This window comes from Staurois parvus, unplaced genomic scaffold (assembly GCF_062004578.1).
Source record: "Staurois parvus isolate SC_StPar_1 unplaced genomic scaffold, SC_StPar_1.0 ptg000006l, whole genome shotgun sequence".
NCBI lineage: Eukaryota > Metazoa > Chordata > Amphibia > Anura > Ranidae > Staurois > Staurois parvus.
Genome location: NW_028317802.1, coordinates 10,123,274 through 10,144,330, shown reverse-complemented (window position 1 = coordinate 10,144,330; position 21,057 = coordinate 10,123,274). Strand labels below are relative to the sequence as shown.

The 21,057-nt window shown below is 41.2% G+C and overlaps 1 protein-coding gene across 2 annotated transcripts in view; it reads right to left on the bottom strand.

Moving 5' to 3' along the window:
- DIAPH1 (diaphanous related formin 1) overlaps positions 1–21,057 on the bottom strand; it is a 238,965-nt gene that overhangs the window by 48,166 nt on the left and 169,742 nt on the right. For both annotated transcript variants that reach the window (XM_089656710.1, XM_089656643.1), the window contains one exon: positions 17,691–17,807. In XM_089656710.1, the coding sequence (XP_089512836.1) occupies positions 17,691–17,807 (117 nt within the window). The remainder of the gene's footprint in view (positions 1–17,690; positions 17,808–21,057) is intronic.

Genomic DNA, 21,057 nt, shown 5'->3' with positions numbered 1-21,057 from the left:
GTAATAATTTGGAACAGTGCATTGTAAGTTTATGTTTAAAAAAAATACTGTTATCATTAGGAGGTTTGTGCAATAAAATTTGAGTTGTACTCTTAATAGTTGATAACATGAGAATTATGCTGACTGTTATTTACATCAATTATTTAGGTAAATAAGAAAAATATCATTTGCATAATAATTTGGAACACGGAACACCAAAAACAGAGATCGCCCATACAGATGTCAAATTGGGAGCAGTGGCTGTGTTCATGCATGCCAACTGACATGAACAGGACTCCCTGCACATAAATGCAGACAACACCTGTGCATCCCATTCAGGCAAAACATGGCCCTCCCAATGGTGTATACTTAAAAGTGTTACTAAACCCACATCAGTAAAATCAGTCTGTATATGCAGTAAAGAATGCTTATTATTTTAATCACTGTGGAACCTAAGGGGTTAATCCTTTGCAATTTGTAAAAATGTTTGATCCTGTCTTCTCTGATCTGTCCTTTCTACTGTCCCCAATGCATCTGCTGATAGAGCAGAGCCTTAATGGCAAGCTGCACATGCTCAGTTTGGTGTCTATTGCTAGATACGTTTTTTGTTTCTTGGGAGTGCGCATGTGATCAGCACAGGGCCAATCAGCACTGTCTAGACAGAGGGTCAGGGGTCCTGCAGTCTCGTAGGACAATCGGGGGAGAATGAAAACTCCTCCTACAAGCTTTAACTAGTGCTCTGCTGGACACTGATAAGTCACAAGACTGCTATATGCTGCTGATGAGAAAAGGTTTTTAGCCGTTTATATTTACTAAAATAATTGCATTTCCATGTTGTGTATTGTGGGAGACCAGATATAGTAAATGTTTAGTCCTGGGTTTAATAACACTTTAATTATGTCTGTGTGAATTTGTCCTTATTTGTCTTGGAGGCCAATGTCGACATTTTACAGTTGTCACCAAAACAAAAATAAAGAAGGAATATAATGGTCACCTGATCCAGTGATAACTAAGATTTTTTCCATTCACTTTGGACATTTACTATTATTTCCTGTTTTGTGCCTGAGATAGGAAGTAGGGAGAAGTCATCTGAATGGGTCACTGACAGCAAACACAAAAAATCTGACAGGTGTTCTAAGCAGTTCCTACTCTACCCAAAAATTAAAAAAAAAAAAAAAAAAAAATTATTTTGCTATAGACGCCTATCAAGCACACTAGGTACTGTTTTGAACATTTGTTGTGTTGTCTATAGCACAGAAAACCACTGTTCTGATAATCCTAGAGAATACTTAAAAAATAATATAGTTTATTGGAGTGGCTTCCCACACAGTTAAGAGAATTATAAACAATCTAGAGAATTAAAATGGACCTATTGATAAATATATAAAAAAAACACCTATACGAATCAATTGGACAAGTTAGCAATATTAAATCACAATATAACAATTTTTTTTTATAAAAAGTACCCACATGTTGCTATAAAAGCTACATATGTAACAACACCCCAGGCAAATGTATTGTGGTTAACATAGTTTGACACTGAAAAGGGTCTACTGCTTTCAGACCCCAGCAGTGATATGAAGGTATCAGCAGAAAGCAAAGTCTGCCTATGTAATGGCCAAATATGACTGCCCCAATGCAAATACTTATTTTACATTACCAAGTTTCTAAAAACAAGTTTTTAAAAGATTTGTACTTTGATAAAACTTACTCTTAAATTACTGCTTTGTTTTGACATGAAATCAAGAAACACAAAAAGGCCACATACTGTATCCTCCAAATAAGCTATAATACATAAAAACATCTACACTTTAGATCTAAAAGATGGACAAAGAAGGCAAAAAAAGGGGGAAAAGGAACATAGATCCAAAAGAGGGACATTTGGGAGGTATACTTTAAGTAAACCCATATGCTCTTATGCACAGTCAGATCACTCAAACACATTGAAATTTTAGTTTAATGGAAAGTTTCGGGGGGAAAAAAAGCGTTGTAAACCTGCTGAAATAAATAAGACTGTTATGACTGTCTTTCAACATGCTGACCAGAGGCGTCTCAGCATGGTACAAGGTTTTTCATGAAAGATCACTGACCAAGCCTCTTTGATGTTATGTGTTTTGAAAGTTTAACTGGTGAAGAAAGTTTGCTTTAAAAGAAGATTCTTACAAGTTATAAATAGAAAAGGGCATTTTTTTTTTTTATTCAAAATGTTAATATTTTCCTGAAATTAACACTTTTACTGAATAATGCTAATGGGATCAACTATTCTTTCATGCTCAAAAGCTCAACTGTGGCATCTGTTTATTTCAAATGAAATCATTTATAGCTACAATTTCCGTCCGCAGTGTTTATAACTGACCTTGAGAGACTGCATTTTTTTTGGGCAACAAAACTGGAGTTTACTTTAAAGCCCAACTGAAATTTCAGTTAAAATCCCCTAAATAAATTTCAAGTACGTCAAAACAAAAGGCGTGCCAAGTCTTACAGTTTGCTTTCTTTAGAAAGCAGCCTACAGTAGAAAAGCCTGGCCACTGCCAGCAAGCTGAAGAGAAGCACTCTTCTTATTTGTGTAGAAACAGTGGTCTCTCTGTAGAGATCCAACTCCCCATATCCCCCCATCTGAGTGACCGCTAGAGTTTTCTAATTAGAAAACAGCATGAGCTTTGCAGATTGGTCATTGGTCTGACTCTTAGCGGGGAGCATGTAGAAAATTGGAGAGTCCACTGTTTCCAGAGAGTGCAGTGGAAGGTGGACTTTTCTGTTGAAAAATCAGCTAAATTTATAACCAGTACATCAGAATAGGAGTTCCTTTTGAAGGTTTAAATTGGGCTTTAATTTCCAGTTCCAGACATTTTTTTCCCTGACAGGAAGGACGGGGGGGGGGTCAGTTTAGGGTTAGAACCTGTAATGTTTCTATTGCAGTATGTATCCCTAATGGGAGAATTAGCTTTCCCTTCCTGACTTCATAACAGGGTTCACTAGGGGAGTGATGAGATATTTATCCCAAGAGGACAAAGACAGCAACCGAAGTACACATCTACAGTGGAGGTGAAGTAGTTGGAATATCTTTCAAGTTTTACTGCTCTCAAAGTCTTCCTGTCCTGGGGACACTGGCATCCTCTTAATTCTTGGTCTGGTGTCGCTGGGACAGCAAGTGATAAAAACTTAGCGCTTAAACCCAGGACCCTGCATTCACTATATCTGGTCTCCCACAGTACACACAACATGGAAATGCAATTATTTTAGTAAATATAAACTGCTAAATACCTTTTCTCATCAGCAGTATATAGCAGTTGTGACTTCTATCAGTGTGGAGCACAGCACTGGTTAAAGCTTGTAGGGTTTTCATTCTCCTCTCACTGCCCTATGAGATTGCATGGGCAGCACAGTGGTTAAATGGTTAGCACTTCTGCCTGGCAGTACTAGGGTCGCCGGTTCGAATCCCAACCACAGCACCACCTGCCTGGAGTTTGCATATTCTCCCTGTGCCTGCGTGGGTTTTCTCTGGGTACTCCGGTTTGGCCCTAGTATGTGTATGTATGAATGTGAGTTAAGGACCTTAGATTGTACACCCCTTGAGGGTTAGGGACTGATGTGAATGATATATATATATATATATATATATATATATATAGCACTGCGTAAATTGACGGTGCTATATAAGTACCTGAAATAAATAAATATAAATAACCTCTGACCCACTGTCTGGACAGTGCTGATTGGCCCTGTACTGATCACATGCAGACTCTGGTAACTGACAACTCCTCTTCTGGTCCTCCTCCAGACCCTGCACTTTATGATTTCCAGCTCTTCCCCACAAAGAGGGGGGCACGGTGATGTTAGGGGGGGTGGGATTCTTGACATCTAATGTAATGGGGGGGGGGGGGTGCTCTGGACATCTAGTCTTAAAGGTACAACCAGCCTTTTGAGGGCAACCATAATGCTGAGAAGGCCCGTGATGAAATGAGTTTGACACCCGTTTTACACCAATGCCATGATGCTATATTGCTAATATGCCACAAGACAGCGTAGAAGAGGCATTGGTCACTGCACTGAATACTGCTGGAATCAACCAGTGAATTAAGGCACAAACACCTAACCTATGTAGTTTTACTTTATTACTCTACTGATTTTAATAATTGGGTGATAATAACTGCTTAGAAGCAAACTGACAAGCACTCCTACTTTATAGTGCTGGGTCATGGGTTCAATCCCTCATCAAAGACACGAGCTGCATGGAGTGTACATCTTGTGTATGAATTTCCTTTAGTTTTCCTTTGCAACCTCCAAACAAACTTATCAATAAGCTTCCACCTAAACTAACCCTGCTATGTGTGCACATACAGTGGGGCAAAAAAGTATTTAGTCAGCCACCAATTGTGCAAGTTCTCCCACTTAAAAAGATGAGAGAGGCCTGTAATTGGCATCATAGGTAGACCTCAACTATGAGAGACAAAATGAGAAAACAAATCCAGACAATCACATTGGCTGATTTGGAAAGAATTTATTTGCAAGTTATGGTGGAAAATAAGTATTTGGTCAATATCAAAAGTTCATCTCAATACTTTGTTATATATCCTTTGTTGGCAATGACAGAGGTCAGACGTTTCCTGTAAGTCTTCACAAGGTTGGCACACACTGTTGCTGGTATGTTGGCCCATTCCTCAATGCAGATCTCCTCTAGAGCAGTGATGTTTTGGGGCTGTCGCTGGGCAACACGGACTTTCAACTCCCTCCAAAGGTTTTCTATGGGGTTGAGATCTGGAGACTGGCTAGGCCACTCCAGGACCTTGAAATGCTTCTTACGAAGCCACTCCTTCGTTGCCGGGGCGGTATGTTTGGGATCATTGTCATGTTGGAAGACCCAGCCACGTTTCATCTTCAATGCCCTTGCTGATGGAAGGAGGTTTGCACTCAAAATCTCCCAATACATGGCCCCATTCATTCTGTCCTGTACATGGATCAGTCGTCCTGGTCCCTTTGTGGAGAAACAGCCCCAAAGTATGATGTTGCCACCCCCATGCTTTACAGTAGGTATGGTGTTCTTTGGATGCATCTCAGCATTCTCTCTCCTCCAAACACGACGAGTTGTGTTTCTACCAAACAGTTCTATTTTGGTTTCATCTGACCATATGACATTCTCCCAATCCTCTTCTGGATCATCCAAATGCTCTCTAGCCAACTTCAGATGGGCCCGGATATGTACTGGCTTAAGCAGGGGGACACGTCTGGCACTGCAGGATCTGAGTCCCTGGCGGCGTAGTGTGTTAATGATGGTAGCCTTTGTTACGTTGGTCCCAGCTCTCTGCAGGTCATTCACTAGGTCCCCCCGTGTGGTCCTGGGATTTTTGCTTACTGTTCTTGTGATCGTTTTGACCCCACGGTGTGAGATCTTGCGTGGAGCCCCAGATCGAGGGTGATTATCAGTGGTCTTGTATGTCTTCCATTTTCTAATTATTGCTCCCTCAGTTGATTTGTTCACACCAAGCTGCTTGCCTATTGCAGATTCAGTCTTCCCAGCCTTGTGCAGGTCTACAATTTTGTTTCTGGTGTCCTTCGACAGCTCTTTGGTCTTCACCATAGTGGAGTTTGGAGTGTGACTGTTTGAAGTTGTGGACAGGTGTCTTTTATACGGATAACAAGTTCAAACAGGTGCCATTGATACAGGTAATGAGTGCAGGACAGAGGAGCCTCTTAAAGAAGAAGGTACAGGTCTGTGAGAGCCAGAAATCTTGCTTGTTTGTAAGTGACCAAATACTTATTTTCCACCATAATTTGCAAATAAATTCTTTCCAAATCAGCCAATGTGATTGTCTGGATTTTTTTTTCTCATTTTGTCTCTCATAGTTGAGGTCTACCTATGATGCCAATTACAGGCCTCTCTCATCTTTTTAAGTGGGAGAACTTGCACAATTCGCGGTTGACTAAATACTGTTTTGCCCCACTGTATGTACCTTTGCAAGAAACATTAAGTTGTAAGCTCCTTGAAGGACAGGGGCTCATGCTCAGTGTTGGCTGTAATGCACTGTGAAACATGTGAGTGCTAAATAAAAAAGCAAAATGCTACAAGTGAAACTCTCCATATCCCCCAAAATACAAAAAGAAATGTAATATGGTTGTATAATATGGCTGAACGATCACAAGAGGCAGCAGCAGGAGGTATTTTTATAGGTACACAGACCTCTCACATACTCTCTGTACAGCCAGCAACACCTTTTGTTAAGAAATCTGCAAGGATACACTTTCTACTTCAATAGCTGCTAAAAAAAAAAACACATGAAATCCTTATGGGAACAATGTCTAGGATGACAAAGAGATGAAAGTACAAAAAATTGTTTATCTATATCCAGTTTAAATCTAATCTAATTTTAATTATGCCTTTGCCAGTTCCTGCTCAGCCAGAGAATAGACCATAGTTAATACAATTAACACTGGACCATTAGCTATCAAACAGCCCCCACTGTGGATAGCAGTCTCATCTAACCTTAAGTGTTATCTGAAAAGTAATGGTCCTTTGATGGTCATGCTATTCTGTAAATAACCAGCTTAAGGTGCTGTTGCACATGAATAAATAAAATAAAGAAGAAAAAAAGACAATGAATTCATTATGGAGTAAGATCATCATCTGCTGGTGGACCTGGGAAACTACATGTATTTTAAGCCCACAAGGTGAAGAACTCCTACCAAGTGAGGGGAATGAAAGCCATCTAATACACTAAATTTACTATACTGTTCCCTTATATCGATACAGAGAACTGTCTTCTGTCTATCCTTTCTTTCAATATTAATCAGCATGTATACTCAGGTTGAAATTGATAAACCTCTTAGTAGTCTAAATTCTGCTGCATCAAAACTGATTTTTTTTCCTGATGAGAAGTGAGAGACACTTTGGGGTTCAATTACTAAAGCCAGAGAGTGAAAAATCAGGCTCACTTCTGCATAGAAACCAATCAGCTTTTAACCTCGGCTTGTTTAAATAAACTTTGGCAATAAAAGTTGGAAGCCGATTGGTTTCTATGTAGAAGTGAGCCTGATCTTACACTTTCCAGCTTTAGTAAATCAACCCCTTAGCGTCCTTATACTTTCCCCACAGGAAAAATATGAAGATCAGATTGTATAACATATTTTTATTGAACCTTTATTGCTGCATTTCTGTTTAATAAGACTTTAATATTTTTACTAGTGTCAACATTTTGTTGTTATACTTAATTATAATATTTGTATTATATTTGTTAGTATATTATATTAAGTCAGTTGGATTAGACAACATTGTGAAAAGGCCTGCTGCAGCTTGCTGTCTGTTGTGTAGGGCAACACACTATTTATGTACATTTTATTTTAACTTTGGAATGTAATAAAAAAAAAAAATTCACCTCTATCTTATGATCGCATTCATTTTATGCAATGTCTGAAGGAAAAACTGAGAAATCCAGGGGAAATGGAGCGGGGAAGAGGACCTCAAGCAGTAACTCCTTCAATTACATTTGAAGATGCATTTGATTTTGAAATGGCTGTAAATCCCTTCTACTGACCATAAAGACATGTACAAGAGGAAGAAACCGCAGCTGTTCCTTGACATTTCTCTTCTTTGTGAAACAAATATGTAGCCATATTTATTCTCAACACTGACCTTGTAGATTACTTTGGAGTTCAGACTCATTAAGCAATGCATTTCATGTTTTCTTTCTACTTTCTATAACTGTATATACATTGTTCAAGTGGAACTTAAGTCCTGCTAGATCACTTCAGGCTGGCCCCTTTTGAAGGTATAGCTATGTAAAACATGAAAAATAAGTGCCCATACTGTTTAAAATCCAGTAATACACTGTTTCAACCTGCTCTGCACATGCTCAGTTGCTCTCCATTTTTAGGCACTGCCAAAATTGAATTTTTCGCATCATTAGTGTGCAAGCTGCAACATGTGATTTTTGTGCCGCAATTGAAAGTACCTGATCAATTTTCGCCTCATCTACTGTATGGCCAACTTAGAAGAGATGAAAGATTGTTGGCAGATAAACAAGAGATTATGCAAAATTAGGACCCTGTTAGATTTACAACATTATTGGACATCAACTTTTGAATTCATTTGCGTGCTTATGTGTTTTAAAGTGATAAAATAAAGGCTTTTGTTTTTTATTAAAACAAAAATATGTTCTACTTACCTGCTTTGTGCAATAATGCACAGAGCAGCCCCTTACCTCCTCTTTGGCAGTCCCCTACCAGTGCTGTCGGCTCCTCCTTCCTACGGGTGCCCTCTTCAGGAGGCTGTGTACTGAGGGGGGCTCCTGAGCCAGGCTGTGTACATCCGTAGACACACACACATCACAGCTTAGCCATGTCCCTCACTCCCTCCTCACAGGATTTCACTGACAACAGTAGCAAAAGCCTATGGTGAAGGAGCAGTGAGGGGTGTCAAGTAAGGCTAAATTCCCACAGCAGTGGAGAGCTGCCATAGCGCCTTACCATTCCGGAAGCTGTCCATTCCCAACTGCCATAAACGGGCACTGCGGTGTGTGATTTCTGTCTTATTTTTGTACAAACTTTATCTGAAGTGTATAAAACATACACCATTGATGGTGCTGCACAGCAGCTTGATGCATTGCGCTGCTCTACAGTGCCATGCGATTCTGTACAGTGGGCTGCGTTGCAGTGAGAATGGGACACATAGGAAAAAATTGTTTTCTGTGTGTCCTTGCAGTGATAGACGTTTTACAATGCAGTAAACTTCCTGTCACCGCACTCTGGGGGAGGTTTACTAAAACTGGTGCACATGGTAGCCAATCAACTTCTAACGTCAGCTTGTTCAATTAAGCTTTGACAAAACCTGGAAGTCTATTGGTCTCAGAGCTGCACCAAATTTTTCACCCTGCAGTTTTAGTAAATAACCCCCACTGTGTTAATTTGCGCTGGGGGGGGGGGGGGTTGTGTTTTTTTTTTTTTTACCCTTTTTACCTCAAAGCAGGGAATAGGAAAATGATTTGCATCCGCTGGCTATTGTTAGAAGCACACTAAAGCAGTTTGGGGATTTATATGTGGTAGGTAGTGCGCTGTACAGATTCACGTAATTGTAATCCTATTGTGCACAGTTTGACACAGCTACTGATTTTTAGTGTTTAAAATTTTGAGTGGAAATATCCTGAGAGTATAAAAGTAAATTTGGTGTGTTTTTCTCTGGGTAAAATAAATAACATGTTGTAGAATTTAGGCAAGCCATAGAGTATGTGATTTTCTTTCCTGCAACCACAGGTTGCTCTCCGGTGTGCGTGGCGATATGCAACGTGTGTATCTCAGTCGACGGTTTCATGCATAGGGGACTCTGACGCGTGCCTTTACGTTCGAAAGTGCGTGAATGTGGGGGTTTCAAAATTTTTTCTGGGGGGGATATTATGTGCTAGGGTAGAACTAATTTTTTTAATTAACTTTTTTTTTTCCCCCATCACATAAGGGACACAAAGTTCTCTATGAGATGATTTTTAGGTGACAGTTTCTCTTTAATGTGATGTCTGGGGTATAAAAAACCCTGCATGTCTCCTCTGGGGATCCACTGAATGTATTGCATTTCAGTGCTATGCTATTCTAGCCAGGGAAAGCGACAGGTGACCTGTAAGTGAAGTTATACATGTCGCTTTGCAGGTCACAGTACGAAGGGGAGAGCGGACGTGGGTCCGCTCTCCTCTCCACCTGCCGGCACCCACCATGTCGGCCCCAGGCCTGCACATGGGCAAGCGGAGCTAGGAAAACATGGTGGGAGTGCGCAAGTGGGGAGAGGGGGCACCGTTACCAGGGGCTGTGCAAGCAATTGGGGGACAGTGCAGCTGCCCAACTGCTTCCACCTAACAGGAAGAAGTCTGCCTGTCAGTTTTAGACAATCCCAGTGACTGCAGACTCCGGATTTTGTGTAAAACGCCCTGCTGTCAGGTCAGTACGACATACGAACCTGCCAGCGAAAGGGTTAAAAGTTTTTTGATCCCTGGTGTTTCATTAAAGAGAACCTGTTATCAAAAAAAATCCTCACATAGGGCAGGGGTGGGCAACTGTGGCCCTCCAGCTGTTGGTGAACTACAAGTCCCATCATGCCTCTGCCTTTGGGAGTCATGCTTGTAACTGCCAGTTTTGCAATGCCTCATCGGACTTGTAGTTCTACAACAGCTGGAGGGCCACAGTTGCCCACCCCTGACATAGGGGACTGTGTGTGCTCTACATGAAAGAAAAGAAAAGTTAAAGGATAAGTTCACCTTTCATAACATGAAAGGCCCGGTTCCCTCGCTTTGATATCTATAGGGGGGATCTTTTCCTCTCCCTGTCAAACTTTTTTAAAAAACAGCGTCACTCATTAACAGTACTCTGCGAATGAGAAATCTACAAGCCCAACAGCCTTTGTAGCAATCAATGAACTACCACTGTGAGCGCTGTGGTAGTTCATTGATTCTTCCTGTGTGTTCACACTTCCCATAGGAGCAAGCTGATTCACTCTGATATACTGAAGTGTCTGCAGGAGTCTTGCAAGACACCGGCGATCTGATCACTGGTGCAATACTCTCCAGGCTTCAGCAACCACAAAAAAAAAAGTAAACGCACATTTTTTTTACCTTCAAAAAATGTGCAATTATTATTTTTGTCAAAAGATGAACTTTTCCACACATAAAATCACCCCCCCCCCCCAAAAAAAAAACAAAACAAAACTTAAATGCATGTGTCAGGGGAGCCTGCACACGAAAACATTGATACAGGTTACACACCTTGCACGTCAGCGCAAAAGCCATCTGAGGTTCCTCAGGCCGTGCCGATGTTATGGGATGTTTAGGCCAAAAGCTGCCAGACCAGAGCAAAAACAAGGAATCAATATTTTAAGGTTTTTAGCTGAGCGTATGTCAACCCCATAACATCAGCATGGCCTGAGGAGCATCGGATAATATACGTGATCTGATACATATGAGTCTGGATGGAATTATATTTATCAGGCAAGTATTGACCCCCTGTAATTAAGGGGGCAAAGGATCTGGTAAGCCTTCAATTTGATATCACGGTGGTGCAATTCTCACGTTGGTGGTTATTTTGGAATGAAGATTTTCTATTATTCACCACAGAATAAGGGGATTGTTCTATATACCTTATAAGGACTGTTTCATATGTTTATTCAAAATATTTACTTTTGGCAGTGGTTCACTATTGAGCATTTTTCTGTTTTATCCTTTATTGGATACATATCATTTGTATAATATTTATGTGAATTTTTAATGTATTTATATATTTCACTTAGCGCAACACTTGCTATTTATTTTGATTTAGGGGGGGTATCCTCTTGGTGTGTTTGCTGCTTTGTACACAATTAGGTTGGGTATTTGTGCGGTTTATCTTTTTAATATATTCTGCTTTTAACGTACTGTAGATTTAACACAGTGGCCTAACTTTTTTGGAATTGGGGTTGTCCATTTTTTTTTTTTTTTAAATTGGGTAATTTATTGTGCGAGTGTGCCCTAAAATTCACTTTAGTATATTGTTTTAATTGAAATTTTGTGTTTCCGAGACCTTTGCGATAACTTTGTGTATCAAAAAGAATTGGAACTACCACTATTTTATTCTCTAGGTTGTCTGCTTTCATAAAATATATAATGGTTTGGGGGTTTTTATGTACTCTTCAGAGCTAAAATGATTTTTTTTAAACGTGTGCAAAAAACACAAAAACAGCTCTGGAAGCGAAAAGGTTAATGTGGAACTAAAGGAAAAAAGTTTTTTCCCCCCCATTTCGGAAAGCATATGGGAGGATTATAAAGTGAGGGAATCACAGGTTGTCACCAGAGTTTCCTCTATTTCTGTTTTGGTGACAACCTGAAATTTCAGATTTTCTCTCACTCTCAGTGATAACAGTAAACAGGACAAAGAGAGCGGCGATTCTCTCTAATATGGAAACACAGACAGCAATAAAAACCTGACAGGTATTCTAACCCTCTTTTCTCTAACCAAAACAAAAAAATAGTTTTGCCTTTAGTTATATTTTAACAAACCAAAGTGTCCAGAAAGAGAGGCAGTAAAAGGTTTTCGACAAATCATTTACCCTGACAGGGGTGCTAATATTAGCCAGCTTTTATTCCTTTACAGTGGGGAAAATAATTATTTGATCCCCTGCAGATTTTGTAAGTTTGCCCACTAACAAAGAAATGAAGGGTCTAGAATTGTTCTATCATAGGTGTATTTTAAATTATAGAGGCAGAATATCAATCAAAAATCCAGTAAAAACACAGGATACAAATGTCATAAATTGCTGCAGTTCAATGAGTAAAGTAAGTATGTGATCCCCTACCAACCAACAATAATTCTGGCTTCCACAAACTGGCTATGTGCTCATGTGGTACAAAGATAAGTCCTGTCCATTCAAGAAGGTACTCCTAACTACAACTTGTTATGTGCATAAGACACCCGTCCACAGAAACTCTTTCTTCTTTTCAAACCTCGCATTCATAGGCAAGACCAAAAAGCTGTCAAAAGGATATCAGGGTAAAGATTGTAGACCTGCACAAGGCTGGAATGGGCTACATGACCATCAGCAAGAAGCTTGGTGAGAAGGAGACAATATCGACCAACCGCAAATGGAAGAAATACAACATAACCATCAATCGCACTCAATCTGGAGCTCCATGCAAGTTTTCAACTAATGGGGTAAGGATGATCATGAAAAAAGTGAGGGATCGGCCAAGAACTGCATGGGAGGAGCTTGTGAATGATCTCAAGGCAGTTGGTACCACAGTCATCAAACAAGCCATTGGTAACACAATACACTGCCATGGATTAAAATCCTGCAGAGCCCACAAGATCCCCTTCCTCAAGAAGGCACATGTACAGGCCCATCTGAAGTTTGCCGAAGAACATCTAAATGATTCCAAGAAGGACTGGAAGAAAGTGCTGTGGTCAGATAAGACCAAAATTGAACTCTTTGGCATTAACTTGACTTGTGTTTGGAGGAAGAAAAATGCTGACTATGACTCTAAGAACACCATCCTGCAGAGCCCACAAGATCCCCTTCCTCAAGAAGGCACATGTACAGGCCCATCTGAAGTTTGCCGAAGAACATCTAAATGATTCCAAGAAGGACTGGAAGAAAGTGCTGTGGTCAGATAAGACCAAAATTGAACTCTTTGGCATTAACTTGACTTGTGTTTGGAGGAAGAAAAATGCTGACTATGACTCTAAGAACACCATCCTGCAGAGCCCACAAGATCCCCTTCCTCAAGAAGGCACATGTACAGGCCCATCTGAAGTTTGCCGAAGAACATCTAAATGATTCCAAGAAGGACTGGAAGAAAGTGCTGTGGTCAGATAAGACCAAAATTGAACTCTTTGGCATTAACTTGACTTGTGTTTGGAGGAAGAAAAATGCTGACTATGACTCTAAGAACACCATCCCTAAAGTCAAGCACGAAGGTGGAGACATTCTTTTGCGGGTTCTCTGCTAAAAGGTACAGGCCAACTCTGCCACATTGAGGGGCCTTGTATTGTAAAATTTTGGATGAGAACCTTCTTTCTTCAGCCAGAACACTGAAGATGGGCCATGGATGGGTCCTCCAGCATGACAATGACCCAACACATACCACCAAGGGAACAAAGGAGTAGCTTGAGAAGAAGCACATTAAATGTCATGGAGTGACTTAGTGTCCAGACCTTAATCCTATTGAACATTTATGGTGGAAGCTGAAATTTCAGGTTGCCAAGTGACAGCCAAGAAACCTTAAAAGTATAACTAAAAGACAAAACTTTTATTTTAGTTTTTGACAGAGTGAAGAGAGATTAGAACCCCTGTAAATTTTTTATTGCCGTCTGTGCCCCCCATTAAGGAGATTCACCCTCTTTATTTCTTCTGTTTACCATTATTATTGAAAGTGAAAGTAAAAGAAAAACCCAAATTTTGGGTTGTTCACAAAAAAGTAATAGAGGGGAAATCTTCCAAGGGGAACACTAGTTCTGGTGACCTGGGGGTCCCCAAGGAATTCCCTTAATTTGCAGGGATTTCTTCTCACTTCCTGTATGGCTATGGGACAGGAAGTGAAGGGGAATCTCCGTAATGGGACACAGACGGCAGGAAAAAAAAAAATCTGTCAGCGGTTATAACCCTCCCTTACTCTATCCAAAATGAAAAAAAAAAGAAGATCTGCCTATAGTTCTACTTTAAGGATTTAGAGACGATCTGTAAAGAAGAGTGGACCAAAACCCCTCCTGAGATGTGTGCATACTTGGTAACCAACTACAAGAAATGTCTTACCTCAGTACTTGGTGGAAAAAGCCTTGTTGGCAAACACAAAGTCATGTTTTGCTTGGGGATCAAATACTTATTTTACACATTGAACTGCAACTCAGTTTATAAAGTTTGTATCGTGTTTTTTCTGGATTTTTGGTTGATACTTTGTTCATTTATAATACATCGAAGATAAAAATTATAGACCCTTCATTTCTTTGTAAGTGGGCAAATGTACAAAATCTGCAGGTGATAAAACAATTATTTCCCCCACTGTATGTAAAATCTTTATCCCTAACTGCTAACTGTACGTGCTATAGTAGCTGGAATTTGGCTTTAATTTGTTAGTCAATTGCATCAAAACATGCTATGTCTCCCTCATCCAGAGATAAGACACTTTAAGACAGGAAGTGAGCTAATGGCCAGATCACCAGGTGAAATAAAGGATATTGAAGTCTAAAAAATGAAAGCTAATGCAGCCACCACATTTACATACTGGTAAACTAAAGCATAAACAGGGGTTAGACAAAAAAATGGAAACACTACCTGATTTGCAGGTGTAAAAGGGATGACATGTTTTGTGTTACAAGCGGAAGTGATGTAATATTCTTTTGTTTCCGCTTTGTGATGAGACACCTAGCTAACAGGTGGGAAGCCTCACTTTCGTCATTCACTGCATGCGCTGCTATTAATACGGAGTCATGTCAGAGCTTACTTGTCTTCAAAGAGAGAAAATTGTTGGTGCCAGCTTATCTGGTACCTCTGTGACTGAAGTTGCCAATTTGTTTGCAGTGTCACAAAGTACAGTATTAAAGTTGTGACAACAACAGTTTCTGGGAAAACGACATCTGATAAGCATAAGCGCGGTCGACACGGTCAACTGACCGAGACAAAAGGGCATTGTACTGGATTGTGTCCCAGAAAAAGAAAACAACTGCTGCAAAAGTGAAAGCAGAGCTCAGTCTCAATCTGCACGGGACCGTTTTCACAGGACTGAGATTGAGCTTTGCAGTCACTTTTGCAGCAGTTGCTTTCTTATCTGAGGATATGGGGCTCTGTGTCTCTATTGACGCAACACACACACAGCTCTAGTCCCTTAATGCAAGGATGATTCTACAGAATGCTGCAAGAGAAAGGAGCTGCCTAGAAACAGGACACCTGAGGCAGTGGTCAAGGAACCAACTTAAACTGGAACATACAGTACGCAAGGACTAAAAGATAAAGTAGCTGCATACTCAATGTATGTGTGTGATGATTAACCACTTGCCTACCGAGCACTTACAACCCCCCTTCCTTACCAATTTTCAGCTTTCAGCGCTGTCGCACTTTGAATGACAATTGCGCAGTCATGCAACACTGTACCCATATGAAAGTTTTTAAATTTTTTCACACAAATAGAGCTTTCTTTTGGTGGTATTTACTCGCCGCTGGGTGTTTTATTTTTTGCGCACTGATGTGCGTTAATGAGGCTGCACTGATAGGTGGCACAGATAGGCGGCATTGATGAGCGGGCACTGACTGGCGGCACTGCTCTGCACTGACTGGCGGCACTGCAGGGCACAGGTGAGTGGCACTGCTGGGCACAGGTGAGTGGCACTGGTGGGTGGCACTGCTAGGCAACGATCATCAGTGCCCTGATGATCGGAGCCGATCCCTCCTCTGACAACTGCCAGTTCTCAGCAGTACTTTCCTCACACTGTGACAGCGTGAGGAAAATGTAGCCGATAACCGGCAGTTGCATTTCCCAGTGATCAGTGTGTTACTGGATGCGGATGATCACGTGGTAAAAGGCCGCTGTGATTGGCCTTTTACCATATCAGCTGTAGGACGCCGTAGGACACAGCGATCGCGGAAATCGCCAGGAGGGCGCATTCTGGGAGCATGTCATATGACATCTACCCCGAACTGGCCGGCCGCAGTGAAGCCGTCATTCAGCTATCTGCGGTCGGCAAGTGGTTAAAAAAGAAAAAAAAAAAAGGTTCATTATATAATGAGGCAGCACAGTGATAACAGTACTTCCTAGGCATAGTGCAACAATGGAGCAATAGTTCTGAGGCTTTAGGTTGCCATTTTAATTACAGCTTACTCTACACACTGACTTGCAGCATCTAACAGACTTGTAATATGTGTACTTGGTGCTGCGCTGCAATTCACCTTCCGTAGATATAGCTAAATAGAGTGCAATATGCAGCAGTTGTTAAACTCCAATAATTCTAAACATAAAATATGTGAAATACTGTGTATTAGAATGTGCAAAAATACACCTTCCTCCCATCCAAAAACCTAATGGTTTGCTTCAAAATTAGAATATACACACTACTAAGAATCGTGATTATGCAAAAAACAAACCAAATAAAAAAACACAAACAAATGTGCGGTACTATAATACACCTGCCTCTAAAAATTACCTTAAATGTGTCTCAAAATGCATAAAAACTAATCCACACTGTTTGATATCTAATTAACATGTCAATGCACTAAAAAAAAAAAAAAAACAACTCATATCTACAGTAAGCTTTGCATACAAGCACAGCAACCAATTGTTTGCTTTTATATCTTAAAGCGGAATTAAGCCCTACTATCCTTTACAACCAAGGAAGATGCCATCTTAGCTTCTGTTTGATCTGTATTTGCCATAGTGCTGCACAGGTAATCAGCTATGACAGTAGCCTTTTGATGGCTTGACAGTTCAGAGGAGAGCAACAGTTCCTCTTTAATATTCCCTAGTTTTTTTACACTAATATTCCCTAGTTTTTTTTACACTGATGTGTGGCATAGCAGGGATGACTCTGCTACATTACCAGCACAGCAGATCAAAAACCTGGCTAGTGGTATGATGTGGCAAGAGGGCTTTCATCAACATATATGGAAAGGGGGGGGGAAGGGCCTTACAGGGAGAAGGCAAGACGGTGTAGCACGGGTATTTCAACACCAGGGGCGGACTGACCATTTGGAAACTCGGGCACTGCCCGAGGGCCCAGGGTCAGTAGGGGGCCCCATGAGATAGCCCCGGTACCTTTTTGATAGGCTATTTTGAGTTTGGGCAAGGACACAGGGGCCCCATGAGTTGTCAGTCCGCCTCTGTCCAACACACATACAAGAAATGTCATCTGAAATTCCATAAAAGTTTCAAAGCACCAATCCTGCCTGTCGAAGTGAAACATTGCAGAGATAGCTATAATTTAATGTTCACACACTTACTGCTCCAGCAGGAGCCCATAATAATGGAGATTCAGGTAAGAGAACCCAGCAGTTCCTATGTGTCAGCCTAAGAGCTATTTGAATTGAAACGCGACATCTCTAAAAGTCAAGTAAATGATGATTTTCATTATCTCTTCTATGCGCTCACTTGTCACTCTCAGTATTCAACTGATACTCCAAGTCAGATAAAAATCACACGTGTGTCAGTTTTATTCAACTTCTACACTGGATAAATAAAGCTGGCAGACAAATTTCCTTCTCCGGAGTCAATGTGATTGCTTCCTACCTTGCATCATAGTCATTTCGGATGAGTAGGAGATGCTGCAGGATAGAGAGGAACAGCTGTTCTGTCGGGGAGTCTTTCACTGTGTTCAGAAGAATCTGAAAGACTTCTTGAATATCAGTAAAACGAATGTTAAGGGAAAAAACAAGCTCAGAATTAGATTCTATTTGTTATCTCAGCATTGACTGAACACCCTGTCTGGAAAGAAAAAGAGGATGTCCTTTTTGAACTCTCATTCTGGAAATGCTAGTTGTCTGGTCGTGATGCTCCTTGCATCAATACTTTGGGGTTTATTTACTTTTTAGTAGAGTGCAAAATCTGGTGCAGCTGTGCATGGTAGCCAATCAGCTTCTAACTTCAACTTGCTCAATTAAGCTTTGACAAAATAACACCTGGAAGCTGGTTCGTTTCTATGCAGAATTGCACCAGATTTTGCACTCTCCTATTGTGTCACTAGCCCCTAACAAGTACTACATGTAGATGATGACATTTCTAATATACATAGACTTTTTCCAGATGAGCAATTCAAGTATTGAAGCCAGAAGCAATAACAAAGCTAGCATACAGGATTTATATAGCGCCAACAGTTTGCTCAGCGCTTTACAATATAATGGGAGACAATACAGCAACAATAGAGTTCAGTACAAGAGGGATAGGAGGGCCCTGCTCCTCGGAGCTTACAATCTAGGAGTATAATAATAATAATTTCTAGAAGGGCTCAGCAACAGCAGCCCCAATATTTGTTTTCAAAAACTTTAGTTTTAAGAACCAAACTAAAAACATCATGCTACAAGGGTTTCTAACCTGTCACAGAGTGCACATTTTCCAGCTACTCCCAGCTAATAGCCTTTGCTCTGGTATCGAACAGATCATCAGGCCACCTGCAGCTCTACCTGAAAATTGTTGAAATGGGCACCACTCCCGCCACGTTTACTCGAGAGATGGAACTGTTGCCATGTGAAATGTAAAATAATGGCTGGATTGCTTGTTGGGGATTGACCCATTAAACACTCAACATATCAGGCCACCCTGCATGTAGATTGTTCATTCAACTGAACACCTAACCACTGATGAGAATGAGAAAGAAAGATGGGCAGGTGCACTATATGATCAAAGGTTTGTGGACATTCCTCCAAATAACTGAGCTCAGGAGTTTCTAGTAAATGGGGTGTTATTGCCACAGCATACAAAGAGATTTTAGACAAATGTGCAAATCCAACCTTCTGGAAATAGTTTGGGGAAGGCCCTTTATGTTCCAGCATGACTGTCCCTCTGCTTCAGCTCCATACAAACATGGTTTACCAAGTGTGGTGTGGAGGAACGTGAGTGGCTGAAAAGGCCTCTAATCTCAAACCCACTCTACACCTTTGGGATAAACTGGAATGTCGGCAGAAAGCCAGGAATTCAGATACAAATAGCTGACTTCTTTGCTTATTGGGCCTAATTCCAACACACTTCAAAATCTTGTTAAAATGTTTCCCAGAATGGCAAAGACAGTAAAATGGATCCAACTCCATATTACCATCCACGGTATTGAAGAGGGGTTTCCAAAAAGATCATTTGGGTGTTATGGTCAGATAACCCAAAAACCTTAGCCTTAGTGTGTAAAGTCACCTACATATCCTTTTACCAATAAAACGTGATACATTCTGTAAGTTACCCACAATTATTTTCTGTCTGTAGATGTATGTATAGTCGTATGAAGTACTGATAGTGAAAAAGCAAATTTAATTTCTAACACTCTACAAGCAAACTTTCTTTATACAACTGCATAAAGTACAAATATAGATTTGCAACATACAGTATTCTCTGAACCAGAAATGTATTTTTTCTAGGTATGTACTGCCACCTTATGGTAAATGGTGCAAGCTGAACTGTGAAAAAAACACTAGACCTTCGATCAGGGGTCCTCAAACTTTAACAGGGGGCCAGTTCACGGACCTTTACACTGTTGGAGGGCCGGACTATAGTTTGAAAATAATATGAACAAATTCCTATGCACGCCGCACATATCTTATTTGTAGTGCACACAAACAAGAAAAAACAATACAATATTTAAAATGCACTGTACACCGCAATGCACTGTACACTAACGCACTGGACACCGCAATGCACTGTACACTAACGCACTGGACACCACAATGCACTGTACACTAACTCACTGGACACCACAATGCACTGTACACTAACCCACTGGACACCGCAATGCACTGTACACTAACGCACTGGACACCACAATGCACTGTACACTAACCCACTGGACACCACAATGCACTGTACACTAACGCACTGGACACCACAATGCACTGTACACTAACTCACTGGACACCACAATGCACTGTACACTAACCCACTGGACACCACAATGCACTGTACACTAACACACTGGACACCACAATGCACTGTACACTAACTCACTGGACACCACATGCACTGTACACTAACTCACTGGACACCACAATGCACTGTACACTAACTCACTGGACACCGCAATGCACTGTACACTAACTCACTGGACACCACATGCACTGTACACTAACTCACTGGACACCACAATGCACTGTACACTAACTCACTGGACACCGCAATGCACTGTACACTAACTCACTGGACAACAAAATGTACTGTGCACTAACCCACTGGACACCACAATGCACTGTACACTAACACACTGGACACCGCAATGCACTGTACACTAACACACTGGACACCGCAATGCACTGTACACTAACCCACTGGACACCACAATGCACTGTACACTAACACACTGGACACCACAATGCACTGTACACTAACCCACTGGACACCACAATGCACTGTACACTGATACACTGGACACCACAATGCACTATACACTGGACACCACAATGCACTGTACACTGGACACCACAATGCACTATACACTGATACACTGGACACCGCTACGCACTGTGCACTGATACACGGGACACTGCAATGCACTGTACAGTGGACACCGCAATGCACTGATACACTGGACACCGCTATGCACTGTACACTGATACACTGGATACTGCTACGCACTGTACACTGATACACGGAACACCGCAATGCACTGTACACTGATACACCACACAATGCTACACACTGTACACTGATACACCGGACACCACAATGCACTGTACACTGATACACCGGACACCACAATGCACTGTACACTGATACACTGGACAGCGCTACGCACTGTACACTGATACACTGGACAACGCAATGCACTGTACACTGATGCACTGGACAGCGCAATACACTATACCTGGTGTGCTCTCCTCCTCTCCTGTCCTGTTGCTCCTCTGGCTGCAGCAAGTGAAATCAGGTGCTTGCAGGCTGCCGCTTGCTGAGTCCTCACAGCAGA